This window comes from Wolffia australiana, chromosome 9, assembly GCF_029677425.1.
Source record: "Wolffia australiana isolate 7733 chromosome 9, ASM2967742v1".
NCBI classification, from domain to species: domain Eukaryota; kingdom Viridiplantae; phylum Streptophyta; class Magnoliopsida; order Alismatales; family Araceae; genus Wolffia; species Wolffia australiana.
This window is the reverse complement of record NC_135843.1, coordinates 8,654,640-8,674,552: the sequence shown is the minus strand read 5'-3', so window position 1 is coordinate 8,674,552 and position 19,913 is coordinate 8,654,640. Positions and strand designations below refer to the sequence as shown.

General features: G+C 44.2%; 3 protein-coding genes across 4 annotated transcripts; all 3 read left to right on the top strand.

Annotated features, from left to right (window-relative positions):
- The first annotated feature begins 574 nt into the window (after nt 1-574).
- On the top strand, nt 575-3,867 carry LOC144707964 (Tetratricopeptide repeat (TPR)-like superfamily protein). 2 transcript variants are annotated; one of them, XM_078581254.1, is made up of 3 exons: nt 575-1,503; nt 2,271-2,389; nt 2,495-3,867. In XM_078581254.1, exons 1-3 carry the CDS (start codon nt 764-766, stop codon nt 3,673-3,675), a joined length of 2,040 nt encoding a protein of 679 aa, XP_078437380.1. In that variant the 5' UTR covers nt 575-763; the 3' UTR covers nt 3,676-3,867. The 2 variants fall into 2 exon arrangements, with proteins under 2 accessions (XP_078437380.1, XP_078437378.1); XM_078581252.1 differs by having other exon boundaries at nt 576-1,503; nt 2,271-3,867.
- A 1,127-nt stretch (nt 3,868-4,994) lies between these two features.
- Nucleotides 4,995-9,117, top strand: LOC144707794 (syntaxin-51-like). The gene is made up of 6 exons (XM_078581038.1): nt 4,995-5,381; nt 7,677-7,778; nt 7,845-7,948; nt 8,030-8,130; nt 8,210-8,254; nt 8,923-9,117. Exons 1-6 carry the CDS (start codon nt 5,140-5,142, stop codon nt 9,052-9,054), a joined length of 726 nt encoding a protein of 241 aa, XP_078437164.1. The 5' UTR covers nt 4,995-5,139; the 3' UTR covers nt 9,055-9,117.
- A 1,707-nt stretch (nt 9,118-10,824) lies between these two features.
- FUG1 (Translation initiation factor 2, small GTP-binding protein) lies at nt 10,825-17,110 on the top strand. The gene is made up of 12 exons (XM_078581295.1): nt 10,825-12,300; nt 13,030-13,062; nt 13,156-13,269; nt 13,353-13,502; nt 13,563-13,661; nt 13,753-13,815; nt 14,223-14,378; nt 14,479-14,544; nt 14,685-14,921; nt 15,363-15,638; nt 15,714-15,902; nt 16,801-17,110. Exons 1-12 carry the CDS (start codon nt 10,966-10,968, stop codon nt 16,960-16,962), a joined length of 2,880 nt encoding a protein of 959 aa, XP_078437421.1. The 5' UTR covers nt 10,825-10,965; the 3' UTR covers nt 16,963-17,110.
- The last annotated feature ends 2,803 nt before the right edge of the window (nt 17,111-19,913 follow it).

Sequence of the window (19,913 nt, the reverse complement as noted above, 5' to 3'; positions counted from 1 at the left end):
CTTAACTTTGAGATAAATGTTAATTTGCCCTGAGTGATTGTCGACCATATGAATCCCTTTGTGTGAAATTTTGATTGAATATTTTGAATCCTCTACTTCCATTAAGTTAGAGATATCATAGTCATTCCCTAGATTGTCTGTGTTAGGTCCCTACTTCATGGAATCTGTCTCCTTCTACTGGATTAGAACCATTTGTATCACCCTCAATGAATATTTTATTACTATCATTTGATATTAATTTAACAATTGCAGGAAGTCCGCTATCTTGTTCCACATCAGAGTCTCATAACATAATTTAATGAAATTTAAACTACCATCTACTTTAACCAAGTCTCCATTAGAGAAGATGTAAAATTTGACATGCCTTATTTATTTATAACTCATCACTGAAACTTTTGATGTATATTGCAATGAAAAAAATACATTAAGACATCATTACAATTATCTTTTCCAACGTTATTACCCTAAGCTCAGCTGAATATTAAAAAAAAAATGTGAATTTGCCACACTAATCTTAATTTAAAGGGGCTATGATCAACTGGCTGTCTTCAGGTTGTGTTTTCATCAATGCCCAATATTTTTTCTTCCAAATTATTTGATTACCTATAGGTGCAAAATCATATTCATCTTGAGTTATTGATATACTATGGTCATAGTGGTTTAAGATAAAACCCATCATTTCCAACGATTTAAGCTCTGGCTATGCACTATTACGTAGGAGGCGCTCTCTCTGCGCCGGTCCCCCTCCGCTACCATTTTCCGCATGAACGTGATTTCTTCGTTGATCAAGTTCGATTCCATCCACTTCCTCCGTTCTCTATACCACAACCATGGCGACTTCTTTCACTCAGCCATTCCCTCACTCGGCAAGCTTCAGCAGACAACGTTTAGAACGACGACGACGACAGCTCGCGTGCATGGCAACGCCCAGATCACAGCATACGGCCGGGCGGGTAATCTCGTCGCTGCCCAGGCAGAGTTCGACAGAATGCCCAGCAAGGACGTTATCTCTTGGACAGCACTGCTTACAGCGTATGCTGACAACGGCGCAATTACACATGCCCGGAAGGTGTTCGACGAAATGCCCAGGAGAAACCCCGCCTCCTGGAACGCTATGATCTCCGCCTATGGACGTGCAAAGAAGGTGCATGAAGCCTTCGGTCTGTTCCAGAAGGCGGCAGAGAGAAACGCTGTCACCTACGCCGCCATGATCTCCGGCTTTGCGCGCTCTGGGATGATGCACGAAGCCGAGGAGTTGTATGAAAAGACGCCTAGTGGATGGAAGGACCCTGTGGCTGCCAACTCTCTCCTCTCTGGGTACTTGAGGTGTGGCAATTTTGGACGAGCCGTGCTTGTTTTTGCTGGGATGACTGTCAGAGACGTCGTCTCGTGGAGCTCTATGGTTGATGGGTACTGCAAGAAGGGGATGATTGAGGAAGCTCGAAGAACTTTTGATTCAATGCCAGAGAAGAACGTCGTCTCGTGGACGACCATTATCCGCGGGTATTAAAAGCTATAGCTAATAGCAAAGGCACTACTTTTCTTAATCACTTTTTATCAGCAGGAAGTTATCCTCACCATTCCTCCAGAACACCTGTCTCTAGGGGGATAATGTGTTGTGCCTAGGATTCTAACCTTCAACTTGAGCTCCGATATTGTGTTAAGATTAGAGGGCCAAGCACTTTGCTAAAATCTATAGCTAATAGCAATCAATTTTCTTAATCAATTTCCCCTCTTCATTTGTTTTCGGCAGGGTCTTGAATTTAATAATTCCTCTCAACCACTGGCCCTAAGGCTTACTGTGTTGTGCCTATGATTCTAAACAACAACCTGGGCTTCGTTACTATGTCAAGATTCAAGTGCGTACCATTCCGTTAAAGCTATAGCCAATAGCAGTTGCACTACTTTTCCTCTTAAGTTTTATCAGCAGGGTGTTGTCTTCGACATTCCCTCTGAAAAACTGCCTCTAAGGCTTCAATGTGTGTGCCCAAGATTCTAACCCTGAACCAATGCTTTGATTCCATTGTAAGATTCAAGTGCCTACCACTGTGGTAGAAGCTATAGTTTATGGCAGTTGCACTACTTTTTCCCTTCATTATTTATCAGCAGGTTGGTGTCTTCAACATTCCTGCATACAGTTGCCTCTGAGGCTTAAAATGTTGTGCCAAGGATTCTAATCCTCAACTTTGGCTCTGATTCCATATTAAGATTCAAGAGCCTACCACTGTCTTAAAATCTATAGCTTACGTCAATTCTGTCATCTTCAACAGGTACATGAAGGCCGGCTTGTACGAGGAAGGGATGCAGACTTTTGTCTCCATGAGGAGAGATGGAACAAGTGTCAACGCGGTCACGTTGTCGGTCATCCTGGATGCCTGCGCAGAGGCAGGTATGAATTCTGTGGGGATCCAGACCCATGGGCTCGTTCAAAGACTTGGTTTCTCCAGCGACTGCTACCTGGGCAACTCCTTGATCGCCATGTACTCCCTCTTAGAACGCTCCAGCGATGCGAGAAGAGTCTTCGAGGGGATGGAGGACAAGGACTTAGTCTCCTGGAACTCCATGCTGGGGGGGTACGTGACGAGCAATGAAGTAGAGTTGGCAGAGGAGCTATTTACAAATATGCCCTCCAAGGACGTGATTTCATGGACGACGATGATGATGGGGTTCTTCAACAAAGGCCGGTTAATGGAGGCCGTCATATTATTCAAGGAGATGCCGATCAAGGATGAAGTGGCATGGACGGCTGTGATTTCTGGGTTTGTTGCCAATGAGGAGCTAGAGCTGGCCTTTCGCTGGTTCACTTTAATGCTGAAACAAGGGCTCTCACCAAACCATCTAACCCTAAGCTGCATGCTCAGCGCGAGCTCAGGGCTAGCTGTGCTTAGCCAAGGCGTGCAGTTACACTCCTTAGCAGTGAAAGCAGCCTTCGATCTTGAGCTATCAGTGCAAAATGCACTTATCTCCATGTATGCAAAGTCAGGGGGCCTACACCATGCATGGGAAGTTTTCCACGTGATAGCAAACCCAAACGTCGTCTCCATTAACGCCATGATAACAGGGCTGGCCCAACACGGGCTGGCTAGAGAAGCGATAGAATTGTACAAGAAGATGGACTGCAAGCCGAACGACGTTACCTTTCTGGGCTTGCTCTCTGCATGCTCACATGCAGGGATGGTTAAGGAAGGGCTGGAGCTGTTCAACTCCATGGGGTGTTGTTATGGGTTAGAGCCTGGGCCTGATCATTATACTTGCATGGTTGATTTGCTGGGGAGGGCCGGGCGGCTGGGGGAAGCCATGGACCTGATTGGGCGCATGCCGGCGGCACCGCGTGCGGCGGTGTGGGGAGCTCTGCTGGGGGCTAGTCGCGCGCACTGTCATTTGTCTCTTGCTGAGCACGCTGCGGAGAGGATTATGGAGCTTGAACCGGATAATGCTGCAGTTTACACTATTCTCTCTGAGATGTATGCGGCGGCGGGGTTGAAGAAGGATGAGGAAGGAGTGAGAATGGTGAAGAAGGAGAGAGGAGTTAGAAAGGACCCAGGGTGTAGCTGGATTACCCTGGAGAACAGAGTCCTCGTCTTCCTTGCTGGGCAGAAGGCTAATCCGGAGTGGGAGAAGATCATCTCTACGCTCTCCATTCTCTCCAGAGAGCTGGTATGGGTCGACTCTTGATGTTTTTTTTATGATCAGGGTTAAGAATGGAGGTGGGCTGCATTCTGTGCAAGGAAGGTGTATCTGATTAGTCTGTAGATGAACTTGCATTAAGCTGAACTCACGAATTCTTTTGCTAACCAAGTGGATCATGTACAGATACGATGTAACTGAGTTCATGATAAAAATTGTTCATGATCCTGTTTTTGGGCAGAGAGAGATGGACTCGTTAGATTTAATAAAGAAAATGAAATGGAGGGAAAATTGGTTATTTTGAAGTATTGTCTCCAAACGTTTCTTGCAGTAATAATCCAACTGATATTCAAATTTAGGAGAAATTCAACAAGCCCACTTGATATTCAAGCTTACATGGGGCTTTATATTTTCACTTAATTTGCAATTAGAGAACATCATTGTACGACATCGATTTTAGCAAAAACAGAAACCAAGACTCAAAGTTCGTTTTGGTTGACTCTTTTGAATGGTTTTCTTGAAACATTATGTAACAGTGTAATGGTTCCATTATGAAGTAACCTCCATGTGCTTTCAATTTCAGAAGTTTTCAATTTTCAGCATTATTTCTTTTGGGTGCTGTACCATCACATGTGAGACATCCAATTTGCTTTTCATGGAACGTTTCTTAAGTCCAAATTTGGGTCCATCACACATTGATTCTGAGACCAACTTGAACCACTAAAATCATAAGCATAAAAATTCAAATTCTTATGTGCACACGAAATGGGAAAATCACCAAAATTAGCCAATCATCATTACCATCATTTACATGTTTCTACATCATCAGCTGCTAAATTTGGTGATGTTCAGTCCCCAGTTGCAATGCGGAACATTGGAAACTACCCGGGGAGGAGTTAGGGCCAAATCACCTAAATTAGACAATTATTATTACCATCATTTACATGTTACTACATCAGCTGCTAAATTTGGTGATGTTCAATCCCAAAGTGCGATTGGGAACAAAGGACGAAATACAATCAATGCCTCCGTTTAAGTGGCTCTCGATTCTCTTTGTTCATGTCCCTAACTCCTCCCCGGGTAGTTCCAAATGTTTGGCACTTTCCATACTCAGCAGATGCCAGATTTACAAAGTCACTCACAATCAAGTTACAACCCAAAATTTTATAAAAAAATTGTTCATATAATGCCACATGGATATTTATTTGCTTTTGGAAATAATAGGACCATAAAAGATCCCCCCATTCAACAAAAATATTACCTATCCTATATAGGATGATCAGGATGTTATCTAAAGTTATAAGTATATGAAAAAATATAGTTGAAAGCGTGTGTCTATATAATAGTCCAATTAAATACGTCCGGCTGGCCCGCGCTGGCCTGTCACAGCGGTATATTCTCTCTCAAGGGCGGGCGGGCTGCGGAAGAACAACGAAGAAGAAGAAGAGGGATCGCAGATTTCGATAATCTTCGATCGATCGTCTTCGATTTTGGAAATTGGTGGGAGAAGAGATGGCGTCGTCGTTTGTGGACACCTGGGCTCGCGATTACGGGGAAGCCAGCCGCTTGGCCGAAGAGGTGGCGGCCATGGTCGCCGAGAAGGGCTCGTCTTCTTCCCCGTCCTTGGCCGGTGGCGCTGTTGCCGAGGCCAGACGGCAGTCGCCTGCCATCCGCAGGAAAATCACCATCTTGGGTGCCCGATTGGACGGGCTTGATTCATTCCTCGCGAACGTTTCCGCTTTGCGGCCGCCAATGTATGTGTCTTCTCAACGATCCTCGATCATTTATGAAATTCTTGATTATGGTTATCAGATCGTGTAGTGGAACCCCTAAAAAATGATTTTTTTTCGTGAATTTGATTGGCGTGGGGTGTGTGTGAGAATTAATTGGCTTTGAACCATATTCCTTCGGTTTTCTATGGTTTTTTGTTGTGTTTGTAAATGATTTTAGAGGACTTCATTCGTTGCCGGCGTTCTATGAATTGGATTACTGACTGATGATAGCGCTAAATTGAATTGATCGAGGAAGTTAATTTTTAACCTCGGTTGCTTTCCTGAAGAAAACCACCATGCAGTTCTTTCATGCTTTTTCTTCTCTTATGATTATTATTGACTGATTGAATGATGATAGAGCTGATACAATTGATTGAGGGAGAAAAATTGAACCATATTACCTTTGATTGTCAGGGTTGTGCCGCTGTTCTTACAACCATGGAACATATGCCTGAAATTTATGTGGATGATGATATTAGTAATTAAAAAATTTACATGTAAAAGGAGTCAGAGGCTCCACGCCCGCCCCAAACTATGATTTTATTCTATTTCTGAATTGGCCTTACATCATATACAAGACTCTCAAAGTTCAAACATAAATGCCTTGGATGGGTTGAAAATTTTGTGAGAAATTCTTGTAATCTAAGCCGCAGTAGGGAGTCAATTTGTCTTCTCTGTTTGTTACCTACATCCTACCTTAATCCTACCTAAAGTCCTCTGTTTGTTAACTGATCATAGGAGACATTGTTGTACTAATTACCTACATCCTGCCTAAAATCGAATGCTTTGTGCCCTTTCTGCAAGTTATTGCTTTAGCATGTTGGAAAGCTATTGTTCCTAAAAAGTGGTATCAGAGGAACAACATGCTGTACCTTGGTCCAATTCCGGAACGAGTGTAGACAATGCTTGATGCAGTAGGTCAGGAGCAGGTTTTGTTTGGGGGGGGGTGTGGAATGTTGCGGTAGGTCTTAGCATCAACTGACTGGATAATGACGATGGTGAATCGTCATCATCATTGCCATCCATCCAAGTCCAAACATGGATGGCGAAAATGAGATTTAGGGGGGATATTAGTGAAGGGTTTGACATCGAAGATGACAAATTTTATTCGTCATCATTTTTGTCACTGTCATCCATTGATTTATGATACACCTATGTTGTAGCAATGAATTATCTCCAATAGAAACTCGAGAATTTGCCAATATCCACCAATTGTGAGTCTGAATCCGATGTCGAAAGAGAGAAAAGAGAGATAGAAGTTAGTAGAATCAGACGATAGGACGGCTCATCCTTCCCGTGACGGAGCTCCTTCCTCGTTGTCATAATCCCCTTTCCAGATCTGCGGTGTAGCATCCGCGTCTCTGGTCCTCCGGAAACTTAACCGTCGCAGGCCTGAATCAAGAAAACGTCGAATATATCCCCCCCGATCATACTCTCTCTTATTTATAGGGTCGCAAGACTCCTGGTCATGTCGTCTGGCCAACGGTCCGTTGACCCGCCTGCTTTTTCCTTCTTTGGTACTTTCTTGCAAAATACATATCAATTTATGACAAAGAGTCATCATCGTCACCATTCATCCAAACCCATGTATAAATGGCGATGGCGATGATGATGATGACGATGATGTGGTTTGGGGATGATGAATAATTCTTCAGTCTCCAAACGATATTTAGTAATTAATAATGAAGAAAACAGCAACGTTTCATCATTGTCATAGTTATCCAGTTTCACGATTCATCATTGTCAGCGTCCTCATAATTGAACTATTAAAGATGATTTCATTATCGTTGCTCGTCCATTTCACCCATGGATGATGATGAACATTACGGAAAGTTAAAGTGGACTATTTCATCAAAGTCCACTTATCCTATCTTTGAGTAGTTGTCAATATCCTGCTTAAAATTTAATGTCATGCATTTTTAGCATGCTTGATAGACTAAGTTAAGAAATGTGGGAAGGTCTAAGAAGCCTAATAGGTCCATTGGGCCTATCTATCCCGTTCTCTCTGGATCTCTTCTTTTTCTTCATCCCAATGGGATATTTCTATGTCGTATCTGAGGCCTATATAAAGGCATGTAATCTCTTCTCTTTAGTCAATCCAATCTATTGTTGTGTTCTCGCATCTCTCTTCTCCCTTGGTTTTCCCTTGGCAGCGCTTTCCTCTAGGGCAGCGGGGTTCTTCCCTACCTATGTCCTCTCGAGCTATTTACTTTCTCTTCAAACAGCTTCCTCGATCGATTTACTTTCTCTTGATTTATTGTGCCTTGCAATCTACAGAACAGAGAAGGAGCTGCAACGGCGGCGGAGCTTGCTCACCACGCTCAGATCCAAGACACAGCAGATGGCTGCAGCTTTGAACATGTCGAACTTTGCCGCCAGGTAGCCGATTCATTGTCTTGAATTCTTGAAGATATCAGATTTCTAAACTTTTTTTATGGAAACAAGGGAGGATCTGCTGGGTCAAAGAGAAAAATCTGATGAGGGAGGAGATAGAGTGTCAGGCCTTGACAGCCGTGGAATTATCGGTCTCCAGCGGCAAATCATGAAAGGCAATTTTCTATTTTTAATTTAATATGTATTCTTCTTCAAAGGCATGAAATCAGGGTAATTTGATTTCTATTCGTTCTTAGAGCAAGATGAAGGGTTGGGAAAGCTGGAAGAGACTGTGCTCAGCACAAAGCACATTGCCCTGGCGGTCAACGAGGAGCTGGATCTTCATGCCAGGCTCATTGTACGCCGATCATGCTCTCTTGTTTCCATTATTTGCACTTCTCTCTATTTTTAATGCTGGATGCTTGTCATTCTTGCAGGATAACCTTGATGAGCATGTTGAGTCAACAACCTCTCGCCTTCAGGTATTTCTTTATCTCTCTCACTTCATCAACTCATCTCATCGTCATCTCTGCCATTATTCTCTCAATAGCTCTGTAATGATGTACCTATTCGTCATCTCTTGATCTTTGCGCTGATCCATCTCATCGCCATCTCTCTCTCTCTCACACTCTGGGTTGACCTATCTCATCCCCATCTCTCTCACTCTCTCTCTCTCTGTGCTGACCCATCTCATCCCCATCTCTTTCTCTCTCTCTCCGCTGGCCCATCTGTTCGTTTTCTATGTCTCCAAGCTGACCATCCCATGGCCATCCATCTCTCTCTGCATTGATGCACCTCATGGTCGTCTCTCCATCTATCTGTTCTGTCAAGTCTTTTCACTTTCTCTGCCCCTCTTTGCTAACCATCTCATCTTGATCTCTCTCTGCAGCAGCCCATCTTATGTCATCTCTTTCCTGCTATCTCTCTCTCTCTCTCTTCTATCTCTCTCACTTTCTCATTCTTCACTGACCTTCATCTCTCTCTCTTTCTCTACGCCAAACTATCTCATCTCCTTCTCATTTGGAGAATCTCTCCCTCTCTGCGTTGTACCATCAAATCACAGCTGACACACCTCCATCTATCACTCCCTCTTATCTCACTCTGCACTAACTTATCTCATCGCCATCTCTCTCTCTTCATATGAATGCAGAGGGTACAAAAGAGACTGGCGATTCTCAACAGGAGCATGAAAGGTGGCTGCTCATGTGGATGCCTGCTCTTATCCATGTTAACCATCGTCATCCTCGTCGTTGTCGCCTGGGCCCTCATCAAATACCTGTAAAATAAGTATGACGCCCGGAGAGAGAATATTATTATCTTGTTTTTAATTGCCTCTTCCAAGTAATGGTATGTCAGAGATCGGCGAAATCATGACGGCGGGTCATCGTCAACGTAGACATCGACAGTGTCCTTCCACAGAGTTCTGATATTTGTCATCGTTTACATTGACGTCAATGCCGTAGACTACTACCATTGTCGAGGCACCTGCCTGAAGAATGTCAGTCCATCATTCCCATCCTGCCTGGAGAACTCCACACCAGCATTGCCAATCACTATTTCTCTCGTCCACAATAGACAGGTTTCTTGATCATTTTCTCCAGATTTCTATGATCTTCTGAATAAAAACATGCCCATTTTGAACAAATTTTTTCCTAAAATCACCAATAAAAACATATTATTAACTGGTCATCTGACGACGCCAATGGTGTCCTGATATTTGTCATTGTCAATGTCGTACAGGGGATTGACCACCGGCAAAGGTTAAGGTACGCAGACACGGACGGGATGGTTTTTTCGTTCTGAGGCATCGGATGAGACAGTTTTTTCTCTCAGGGGACAAAAGAACCATCCTGTCTGCAAGTGTTGGATGGCGAATGGGCGAATGTACTAAGACTACATTACATGATTTTCCCTCGAATTTTAGAACTTCTATGATTCAGAGCTTCTATCATTTTCCGTTCCCTATGTCAGAAGGAATTCGGAAGGAAAAGTTTTGGACAACCCAATAATAGACATGGTCGTTTTGTTCTTTTTGTGCGAATTGTTCGTTCTGTTCAGTTTTCCGAACAGAACAAAAACAAATTCGAACAGAACATCACACAGACCCGTGTGTGCTTTGTGCGAATTTTGTTCTAGTTTTGTATGAATGTGCGAATGTGTGAATTTTGTTTGGTTTTGAAAAAAAAAAGAATAGAACAAATAACAAGGCCCTGTGCGGTTCTTTTGTGCTATTATTTTGTTTGTTTTAAATGAACACAACTAAACAACCATGACTACCCAGGAAAAGACGTGGGCCGAGACAACACCAATCCAAATCGTCTTACAGTCTATCTCAGGCTAAAGGCCGATAACCTTAACAGACAGACAATGTCAATGGAGAGATGTCAAAGTCAATGGACAGAGGATGACGTCAACGAATGGTGCATGGCGTCAATGGACGAACGCGTCAACGGAAAGAGGCGGAAGTCAATTGACAGAGGATGACGTCAACAAATGGTGGATGACGTCAATGGATGAACGACGTCAACAGAAAGATGCCAAAGCCAACGGACGGAGGATGAAGTCAACGAACGGTGGATGACGTCAATGGAAATGGATGAACGACATCAACGGACGAATGATGTCAACGGAAATATGCCAAAGTCAACGGACAGTGGATGACCTCAACGAATGATGTCAATGGACGAACAACGTCAACGGCCAGAGGATGACGTCAACGGACGGAGCATGACGGCAACGAATGATGGATGACGTCAATTGACGGACGAAGTCAACGGATGAAGGATGACGTCAACGAACGGTGGATGACGTCAACTGACGGACGCCGACAGGCGGATAAATACTACCGTTTCCAATCCTCCGGCAGCGAAATCGGCCACGTGGCAGGACCAGGAGAAGCCACAAGGTTAAGGCTCGGAGCGATTTCCCCCACAAGCCGTCCCGCGGGGATCCAACGGCGGAGATAAGATGGGCCCGAATCGGGGCCATTCTCAGCCGTCGGATGCGAGGGGAGGAGAACTATCGAAAACCTTATCTCAGAGGCGGCCACGCTTCAGAGATCGCTCTCTCAAGCCACAGGCTACTCTTTCTCAGGAGAGAGAAAGGCGCCGCCGTCGTCTCCTCCGTCGCCGCCGCCGTGGAGGTCTCCTTCGCTCGACTGCATATGCTCTGAATTGGGGGGAAGAGACGAGCCATGGCCTCTCCTGCAACTCTGGCGACGATGGGAAGCTCGAGGACCAGCCATGGCGGGGCCGTCGATTGCTGCCCCTCTTCTCTTGCCCTAGCCCGAATTCGCGTCGTTTCCAGGATCTCCTTCTCGAATTGCCGCCTCCTGCACCGGCGATGGCCGCCGGCCGGCGTCTGCAAGTGCATGGTGAGGACCGATTTGATGGAGAAAGGCGCCCTCGAGACCACCATCAGAAGCGCCAGCGGCGGCCAGGAGGACGCCTCCGACGTCGTTCTGAAGCCGTCTCCCAAGCCGGTCCTCAGCGCCAGCCCCCCCCCGTGGAGGCCTGCGAAGCCGGCGCCCGCCGAGGACAGAGACAAGGTCATAGAGTCCCTCGGCGAGGTCCTGGAGAAGGCCGAGAAGCTCTCGTCTTCGTCTTCGCCTTCGCCTTCGCCGCCGAGGCTCGTCCGTAGAGAGCCCAAGCCCGAGGCGGCCGGCGGGGAGAGCGCCGCCCTGAGGAAGTCCAAGACGCTGAAGAGCGTTTGGCGGAAGGGCAGCCCCACCGCCAATGTCGAGAAGGTGGTGAGGGAGGTGCAGAAGCCGCCTTCGTCGCCGTCGGCGTCGTCGCTGTCGTCGCCGTCGTCGCTGTCGCCGTCGGCCGAGGCGCCGGCGCGGCCGCCGTTCCGGCCGGCAAACCTGCAGGCGAGGCCGGTGGCGGCCACGGCGAAGAAGGCAGCGGCGCCGGCCGGGCCAATTCTGATAGACAAGTTCGCCTCCAAGAAGGGGGGGGTGGATCCCATCATTGAGCAGGCAGTGCTGGCCGTGCCCGTGAAGCCGGGGAAGGGCCCGGCGGCGAAGGGGAAGGACGAGCGGCGGAGGAAGACGAGCACGGCCGGGGGACTGCGGCGGCGGCTGGCGAAGGGCGGCGACATCGGCGACGAGCTCGACGTGTCGATCCCCGGCGCCGCCGGGCAGAGGACGGGGAGGAAGTGGAGCAAGGCGAGCCGGAAGGCGGCGAAGCTCAAGGCCATGGCGGCCGCCGCGCCGGTGAAGGTGGAGATATTGGAGGTGGGAGAGGAGGGGATGCTGCTGGAGGAGTTGGCTTACAATTTGGCTGTGCCGGAGGCGGAAATTCTTAGTTATTTGTTCAGCAAGGGGGTGAACCCGGACGAGGCGAGCATGCTGAGCAAGGAATTGGTGAAGATGCTGTGTAAGGAGTATGAGGTGGAGGTAATTGAGGCTGAGGAGATCAAGGTTGAGCAGATGGCCAGGAAGAAGGAGGTAATGGACGAGGAAGACTTGGACTCCCTCGAAACTCGTCCCCCGGTTATCACTATCATGGGCCATGTCGATCATGGAAAGGTCTCTCTTCTTCTTCCCAGCTATTTTTCTTCTTCTTTGGAATTCTTCTTCAGAAATGCTTTTTTCCACTTCTCTTCTTTTTCTTTTACTTGTTCTTCCTCTTTTTCCTTTTTCTTTATCTTTTCTTCTTCTTCTTCTTCTCGTTCTTCTTCTTCAGTAGCAATTCCTCTTCTTCTTCTTCTTCATTAGGAATTCTTTTTTCTTCTTCAGTAATTCTACCTCTTCTTTTTCTTCATTATCAATGTTTTTTTCTTCTTCAGTAGTTCTAATTCTTCTTCTTCTTCAGTAATTCTACTTCTTCTCCTTCTTCAGTGATTCTTCTTCTTCTTCTCATTCTTCTTTTTCATCATTAGCCATTCTTTTTTCTTCTTCGATAATTACACTTCTTCTGCTCGTTCTTCTTTTTTTCATTAGGATTTTTTTTCGTCTTCGTTAATTCTACTACTTATTTTTGTTCTTCTTCTTTGTTAGGAATTTTTTTTTCTTCTTCATTAATTCTACTTCTTCTTCTTCTCGTTCTTCTTCGTCATTTAGGAATTCTTTTTTCTTCTTCGTTAATTCTACTTCTTCTCGTTCTTCTTCTTCTTCTTCTTCTTAGCAATTCTATTTTCTTCTTCAGTTATTCTACTTCTTCTGCAATTCTTCAACTCTGTCTTCTTCCTAATCCAGTTCTTGGACATTTCTTCGATTCTGGTCTCTGTTCGATTAAAATTTCTCAATTTCTTGCAGACCACCCTGCTGGACTACATCCGGAAAAGCAAGGTAACGTTCTCTCTTTCTCTCTCTCTCTCTCTGTTTATCTTTCTCTCTTTCGTCGCAGGTCATTTAGAAGGTGTTCTATCTTTCACATGACAGGTCGTGGCATCAGAAGCAGGAGGAATAACACAAGGAATCGGAGCTTACACTGTGGGTGTTCCATTTGATGGAGAGGTCGCATCCTGCGTCTTTCTTGACACTCCAGGGCACGAGGTGGGAGTTGAGAATATTTTTTGAGATCCTGAAGTTAATTTTATATTCTTCTACAGAAATGAATTATTCTCCTGCTGTTCCAGGCCTTTGGTGCGATGAGAGCTCGAGGAGCGAGGGTGACTGACATTGCCATCATTGTTGTGGCTGCCGATGATGGTGTCCGGCCGCAGACAAGGGAAGCCATAGCTCACGCACAGGCAGCTGAAGTTCCCATTATCGTGGCGATTAACAAGGTAAGTCTAAATGAGTATAATATTGGATTATTGCATTGGATCTGATCATGGATCACACAGATTGACAAGGACGGAGCTAATCCTGACCGTGTGATGCAAGAATTGTCATCAATCGGGCTGATGCCCGAGGATTGGGGCGGTAGTGTTCCCATGGTTCAGGTGAAATATTCATTTTCAATTTTCTGGTTGAATCTTTGGAAAACTGGCATTGCTCTTGTTAAAGTTCTTGTCGTTATATTTCTGTCCCCAGATCAGTGCTCTCAAGGGAGAGAATGTTGATGATCTGCTTGAAACCGTTATGCTTGTTGCTGAGGTTAGTTCTATCTTCACGATCATCAGCAGCATCACTAACTCTTCATAATTATTATCAACATCATCGTCATCACCACTTTCATTTCATGATTATCATCATGATCACTATCATTTCATTGTTTTTAACATAATCATTATCATGTTATCGCTACATCATCACCACTATCATTTCTTCAGTGTCGTCATCGTCACCATCCTGCCATTGTTTTTTTCATCGCCACTATCATGTTATTGTTATCATCATCATCACCCCTTTGATGCCATTGTTATCAACCCCATAGTCATCGTCTTCACTTTCATGTCATCACTGTCTAGTCATCATTATCATCGTCATCTTCTCCTTCTTCTTGCTGGCTAACTGATATCTTGTGCTATTTCTTGGAATTTCTTGTCTGCTCATACCTTTAGCTGCAAGAATTGAAGGCAAATCCCCACAGAAAAGCCAAGGGAGTAGTGATCGAAGCAGGTCTTGAGAAATCAAAAGGCCCAGTGGCCACGTTCATTGTGCAAAAGGGCACGCTCAAGAAAAGTGACGTTATTGTTTGTGGGGAAGCATTCGGCAAGGTTGGTGATCATTACCCGTCATTGAATTATTCCACGTTACTTGAAAACTGAAATCACGCCTGAATTCGAATTAACCTGTTTTCTTCTCCGGCATGAACAGGTACGAGCACTGTTTGATGACAGGGTAAAGCGCGTCGACAATGCTGGACCATCAATGGCTGTGCAGGTACTCGTAATCGCATTGAGACTCAAAATCAGATGAAATAGATGGACTCAAATCCAAATCCATAGCTGTTTCTTCATGTCTTGTCATTTGATCTCTAATCTAACTCTGCGATTCATCATCTCATTTAATCCTTTCTGCAGGTGATTGGATTGAACAACGTACCTGTCGCTGGCGATGAGTTTGAGGTCGTGGAGTCCCTGGACATTGCCCGAGAGAGAGCAGAGGCTTGCGCCATGTCACTGCGGGAGGCGCGGATCTCGGCCAAGGGTGGGGAAGGGAAGGTCACACTCTCCTCCATCGCCTCCGCCATTTCTGCCAGCGGACAATCAGGCTTGGACAGGCACCAACTCAACATCGTCCTCAAAGTTGATCTCCAGGTACGTTGCATCTATCTCAATTTCCCCTTCTGCTCCAAGGAGAAGGCACATGCCAACTGTTATGTCAATTTCAAGCTCAACATCATCAACCCTTGCAAACAATGATGATGTCGTTATTATCGATGAAGTTTTGATGATGAATGCTAGATGGGATCACTGTTGATGATGGGTACCACGGATGGTAGACTCCGTCTGCCAATGCAACCATCATTTGCAACAAATTTTAGTTAAAATTTGTTAATGTCGTCAACCTCACGCCAACATTTTGACAAAGGTGGATGATGATAATGCTGGGAATTTTTTGTCGCCTGTGTGACACCGTCATGGACCAAACATCAACTAATCATCCACATGATAAATCCTCTTCAGTGAATTTTTTTTTTTTTGATTAACCTCTTCATTGAATTCTAACGCACGGATGGATTTTTTCCGCCATGGTAGGGCTCAATCGAGGCTGTTAGGCAGGCGATCCAGGCTCTCCCTCAGGATAACGTGATCTTGAAGTTCTTGCTCCAAGCGTCAGGGGATGTGACGAGCAGCGATGTGGATCTGGCAGTGGCGGCGGAGGGGATAATCATTGGATTCAATGTGAAGGCAGCAGGATCAGTGAAGAGCCACGCAGATAGGAATAATGTGGAGATTCGCCTGTACAGAGTGATCTATGACCTGGTGGACGATCTGAGGAAGGCGATGGAGGGGCTGCTCGAGCCGGTAGAGGTCAGTTGATCGAGTCAACAGCTCTGGGTTGTTGAATTTGGTATGGTGAAGGCTGATTTGGAATAGTTTTTGTAGGAGCAAGTGCCAATTGGAACAGTGGAAGTTCGGAAGGTGTTCAGCTCGGGGAGCGGGCGAGTGGCCGGATGCATGGTGACAGAGGGGAAGGCGGTGAAGGGCTGTGGAATCAGGGTTTTGCGCAGAGGGAAGCTGGTGTACGAGGGCGTTCTGGATTCTTTAAGAAGAGTGAAGGAGGAAGTCAAAGAGGTATTCTTCTTGTCCTTTCTCTCTCTCTATACAGTTCCTTATGGCTTCTTGAGCTCTCATTGTTGAAAGTTGCTTTATCTCTCTCTCTCTCTCTCTCTCTCTCTCTTACTGCTCCTTCCAAGCTTCTTTAACTCTCATCGTTGAAAGTTGCGTTTATCGTCTTTATGTTTCTCTGTCCGTGTCTCTGTCTATGTCTCACTCTCTCTCTCTCTCTGAGTATATCTTTACAGCTAGTGAGCTCTCATCATTAAAAGCTACTGTCTCTCTCTCTCTCGCTCCTCTCTTCTATACAGCTTCTGGCTTCTCGAGCTCTCATCGTCGAAAGTAACTCCCTTTTTTTCTCTTTATACTGCTACTTCTAGGCTTCTTGAGCGCTCATCGAGAGTTGCTTTCTTTTTCTCTCTTTACTGATTCCAAGCTTTTTAAGCTCTCATTGTCGAATATTCCTTTCTTTCTCTCTCTACTGCTTCTTCTGGGCTTCTTGCGCTCTCAACGTTGAAAATTGTTCCCTTTTACTCTCTCTCTACTGCTCCTTCTAGGCTTCTTGAGGTCTCATCGTTGAAAGTTTCTCTCTCTCTCCACTGCGCCTTCCAGGCTTCTTGGGCTCTCGTCGTTGAATATTGCTTCCTCTCTGTCTGTCTCTCTCTCTATCTACTGCTCCTTCCAGGCTTATTGAGCTCTCATCGTTGAAAGTTGCTTTCTTTGTCTCTATGTTTCTCTTTGTCCCTGTCTCTGTCTCTCTCTCTCTCTCTCTCTCTCTCTCTCTCTCTCCCTCTGAGTAGATCCTGGCAGGTGTTAAACTCTCATCACTGAAAGCTCCTCTCTCTCTCTCTGTCTCACTCTCTCTATTGCATCCTACATTCAGATTGTGGTCTAAAGTTGGTGTTTCTTGAGCCAGGTGGGTGCGGGGTTGGAGTGTGGAATTGGAGTGGACGAGTTCTTGGACTGGGAAGACGGTGACGTCGTTCAGGCCTTCAACGCGGTGAAGCGGCGGAGAACGCTGGAGGAGGCGTCGGCGTCAGTGGCAGCGGCGATCTCCGGGGCGGGTGTCCAGCTGTGAAACATCTTCCTTCGGTAACATGTGCGGATGCCGCTTCCCTTCAACTCTCCCTCCATTTGTTGTTGTATTCTCCCTGTCTCCATGTATATATTTGCCACGCTTGAAATTTTCCTATTCTTTTCTTCTGGCTCGGAAATTATTCTGCTAATTTTGAGCTCTGTTTCTATTTATACGTATATAATATACTCTATTCTCTCACTCTCACAATTCTTGAGTGCATTTTTTACAAAAGGCTGTCAGAATCTAGTTCCTCCATTTTGTCTCCCTCTCTTTTCCCATTATCATTATCTGAGTGGGAACTGGCAGAAACATTTTGGATCTGACAGATAAGTTGGGTGAATTATTGCAGGAACTTCTATTGAACAGTATGTAAATGAACATCCGCTCGTGTAAGGAGTAGCAGTATTGCACCGGAATCCGGTCTGACTGGACTGGACCAAATTTTGGGACAGGTCAGATCTTAGCAGAGACACTTTCTATTCTTTGTGGTTACAGGTTGAATCTTGGAATAACTTATAAATATTTCTACGCGCATATTCATCAAGAAAGAAAATGTTAGTGCTATATGTAATCAGTGAAGGGGCTCTTGACTTGTTCTCTTTAAATGATCCAATAAATATTGGCACTCGTCATCCGACCATCAACAATTGACTTTGGCAGGCTTTAATGATGGCTTTGTAATACAAGGGTTTAACTACTTTTGGTCTGGATAGTTTTAATAATAGAGTTGGCAAACCCAAATAGTTTTTCCTACATCTTGTGTCTCTTACTTCAAAAAATACTGAATTATTATGTCCGTTAGGATCTTCAAATCTTATATCTATTTATTGGAAATACGTGTTTAGAGCATCAAGTCCTTGAAAGCATTAGGATTTCTTCTCCTCAATCTTCTCTTCCATATATCATAAATTCTTTCTCCTTGAACAAAATTCAGTTATTTATTTTATTATTCCCTATTTGAAAAAATTGGTTCAAAACGATAAGGAAGAAATAAAAAAGAGAGAAGAAAGGATGTGTAACTTCAATTAATGTAATGAGCGTTAAAACCTCTTATGTCCTATTTTTCACTCTTGTGTCATCGTATATTTTCAGTAAATTCTCTGGCATGATATTTGTAAAGAAAATAATTTTCTAAGTCGGAATATAATATTCTAGTAAAAGTTGACATTAAATTCGTAGATAAATCCTTATTTTTTAAAGTCAGATTATATTTTGAAATTTTGTTTTTTTGACTGAAAATAATCCTACTGTATTTCTTCAAAAGGATATTTTTTAATTTTTCTAGCTATACTCATGCGTTGCCACTTGTCAAAATCATACAGATTTGGATTGTAAATAATCATTTTCCACTGCCAATGATACCTGAAGCCAATGATTGGCACAAATGTTATTGCGGAAATGTGTCACTATGGCAACATGATTTGAGAGGCCATAATGACTAATCGTTTTGAACTATTGAAGATTTTCAATTGCGTAGGATGCCATAGACCAACTAGACATCTGTCTTTTTAAATCAAAACAAATGCACTTTTGGAGTTAGAAAAAATGCTGATGTGGACCAAGGAAAGAATTGTAAAGAAGAGTAGAAAGATGGAAGAAGGAAGAGAAATAAGATGAGAGCAAGAAGCAATAGAGATTGTAAAATGTGTCCAATTTTTCTTATTACTATTTTGAGTCAGATAGGCTCTGGGTCCAAAGCCCTCGTGTGACCCAGATAGGCTAAGGGTCTAAAGTCATCATGGCTGGTTACTACTTGCCAATGTGAGTCAGAACTCAGTTTTCCTTTACAATAATTATATGAATTAATTTTAATCAATGTGATTTTTGGAGTTTTCAAAAGCGTTTACACTTTAAGTATTTAATATCATTCAGTAGTCAAATTCCTTCACAAGTCAAGGTTTATAAAATACCGTAAATAACGATGTAAAAATACACTTGTACAGAAATTATAAGGCCAAAGAAAGTTGTAAGAAGGGATAATTGAGCTATTGATCGAGATGGACACCCCTATGTGTTTGGAAGGGGCCTTAAACCATTAAGAAAAAGACAACGTAGGATTAGTATGTACAATTTCGAAATCAAGATTCTAGGCATCGCCGATTGAGATCTACTCTTAAAAGGCCAGGAGGCTTCGCTGATTGAGAACAACATCGAGGCTTCGCCAATTGAGAACTACTAGAGGCATCTCCGATTGAGATCTATTTAGGCTTTAGAGGCTTTGCCAATTGAGAACACCTTGGAGTTTTAGGCTTCGCCGATTGAGAACACCTCAGCTAAGGCAATGGAGGCATCGCCGATTGAGAACACCTCAGCTAAGGCAATGGAGGCATCGCCGATTGAGAACACCTCAGCCAAAAGGCAATAGAGGCATCGCAAATTGAGAACACCTTAGAGCCTTCGCCGATTGAGAACACCTAGAGGCATTGCTGATTGAGATCACCTCAGGTTTTAGAGGATTTAAAAGCAGGGAGAATAAGTGAGCACCCAATGCATGACTTGCACTAGTGTCTTTCCCATAGGACTTTGGTCATTTTATATTTAAGGGATTTTTCCAATAAAGCCCTTAAACTTTAAGTAAATCAACATTATATGAGTGAGCCTCTAGGCCCATGTACCAATGTAATTAATGCCTTCATAACCCAACTTTTCTTTCTTAGCGGACATGATTAATTAACTATACATAAAACTATATTAAAAAATCACCAACACATGAAATGTTAAAGCTATGTAATGTGTTATAGAAGTTACAAATGAGTTCACATCTCATTCATTGAAACTTTGTGTCATTAGCCACCATGTAAATATTTATTGGCACGACACTCATTAAGTGGCATAGTTCATGGACAAATATCAAGCCCTAATTTAGTGTCATAGTTAAGACATGTATTGGGAAATCAACATAAAACTCATTTTACAATATATTTACTGCCTTAACCAATGATTTTATTGTG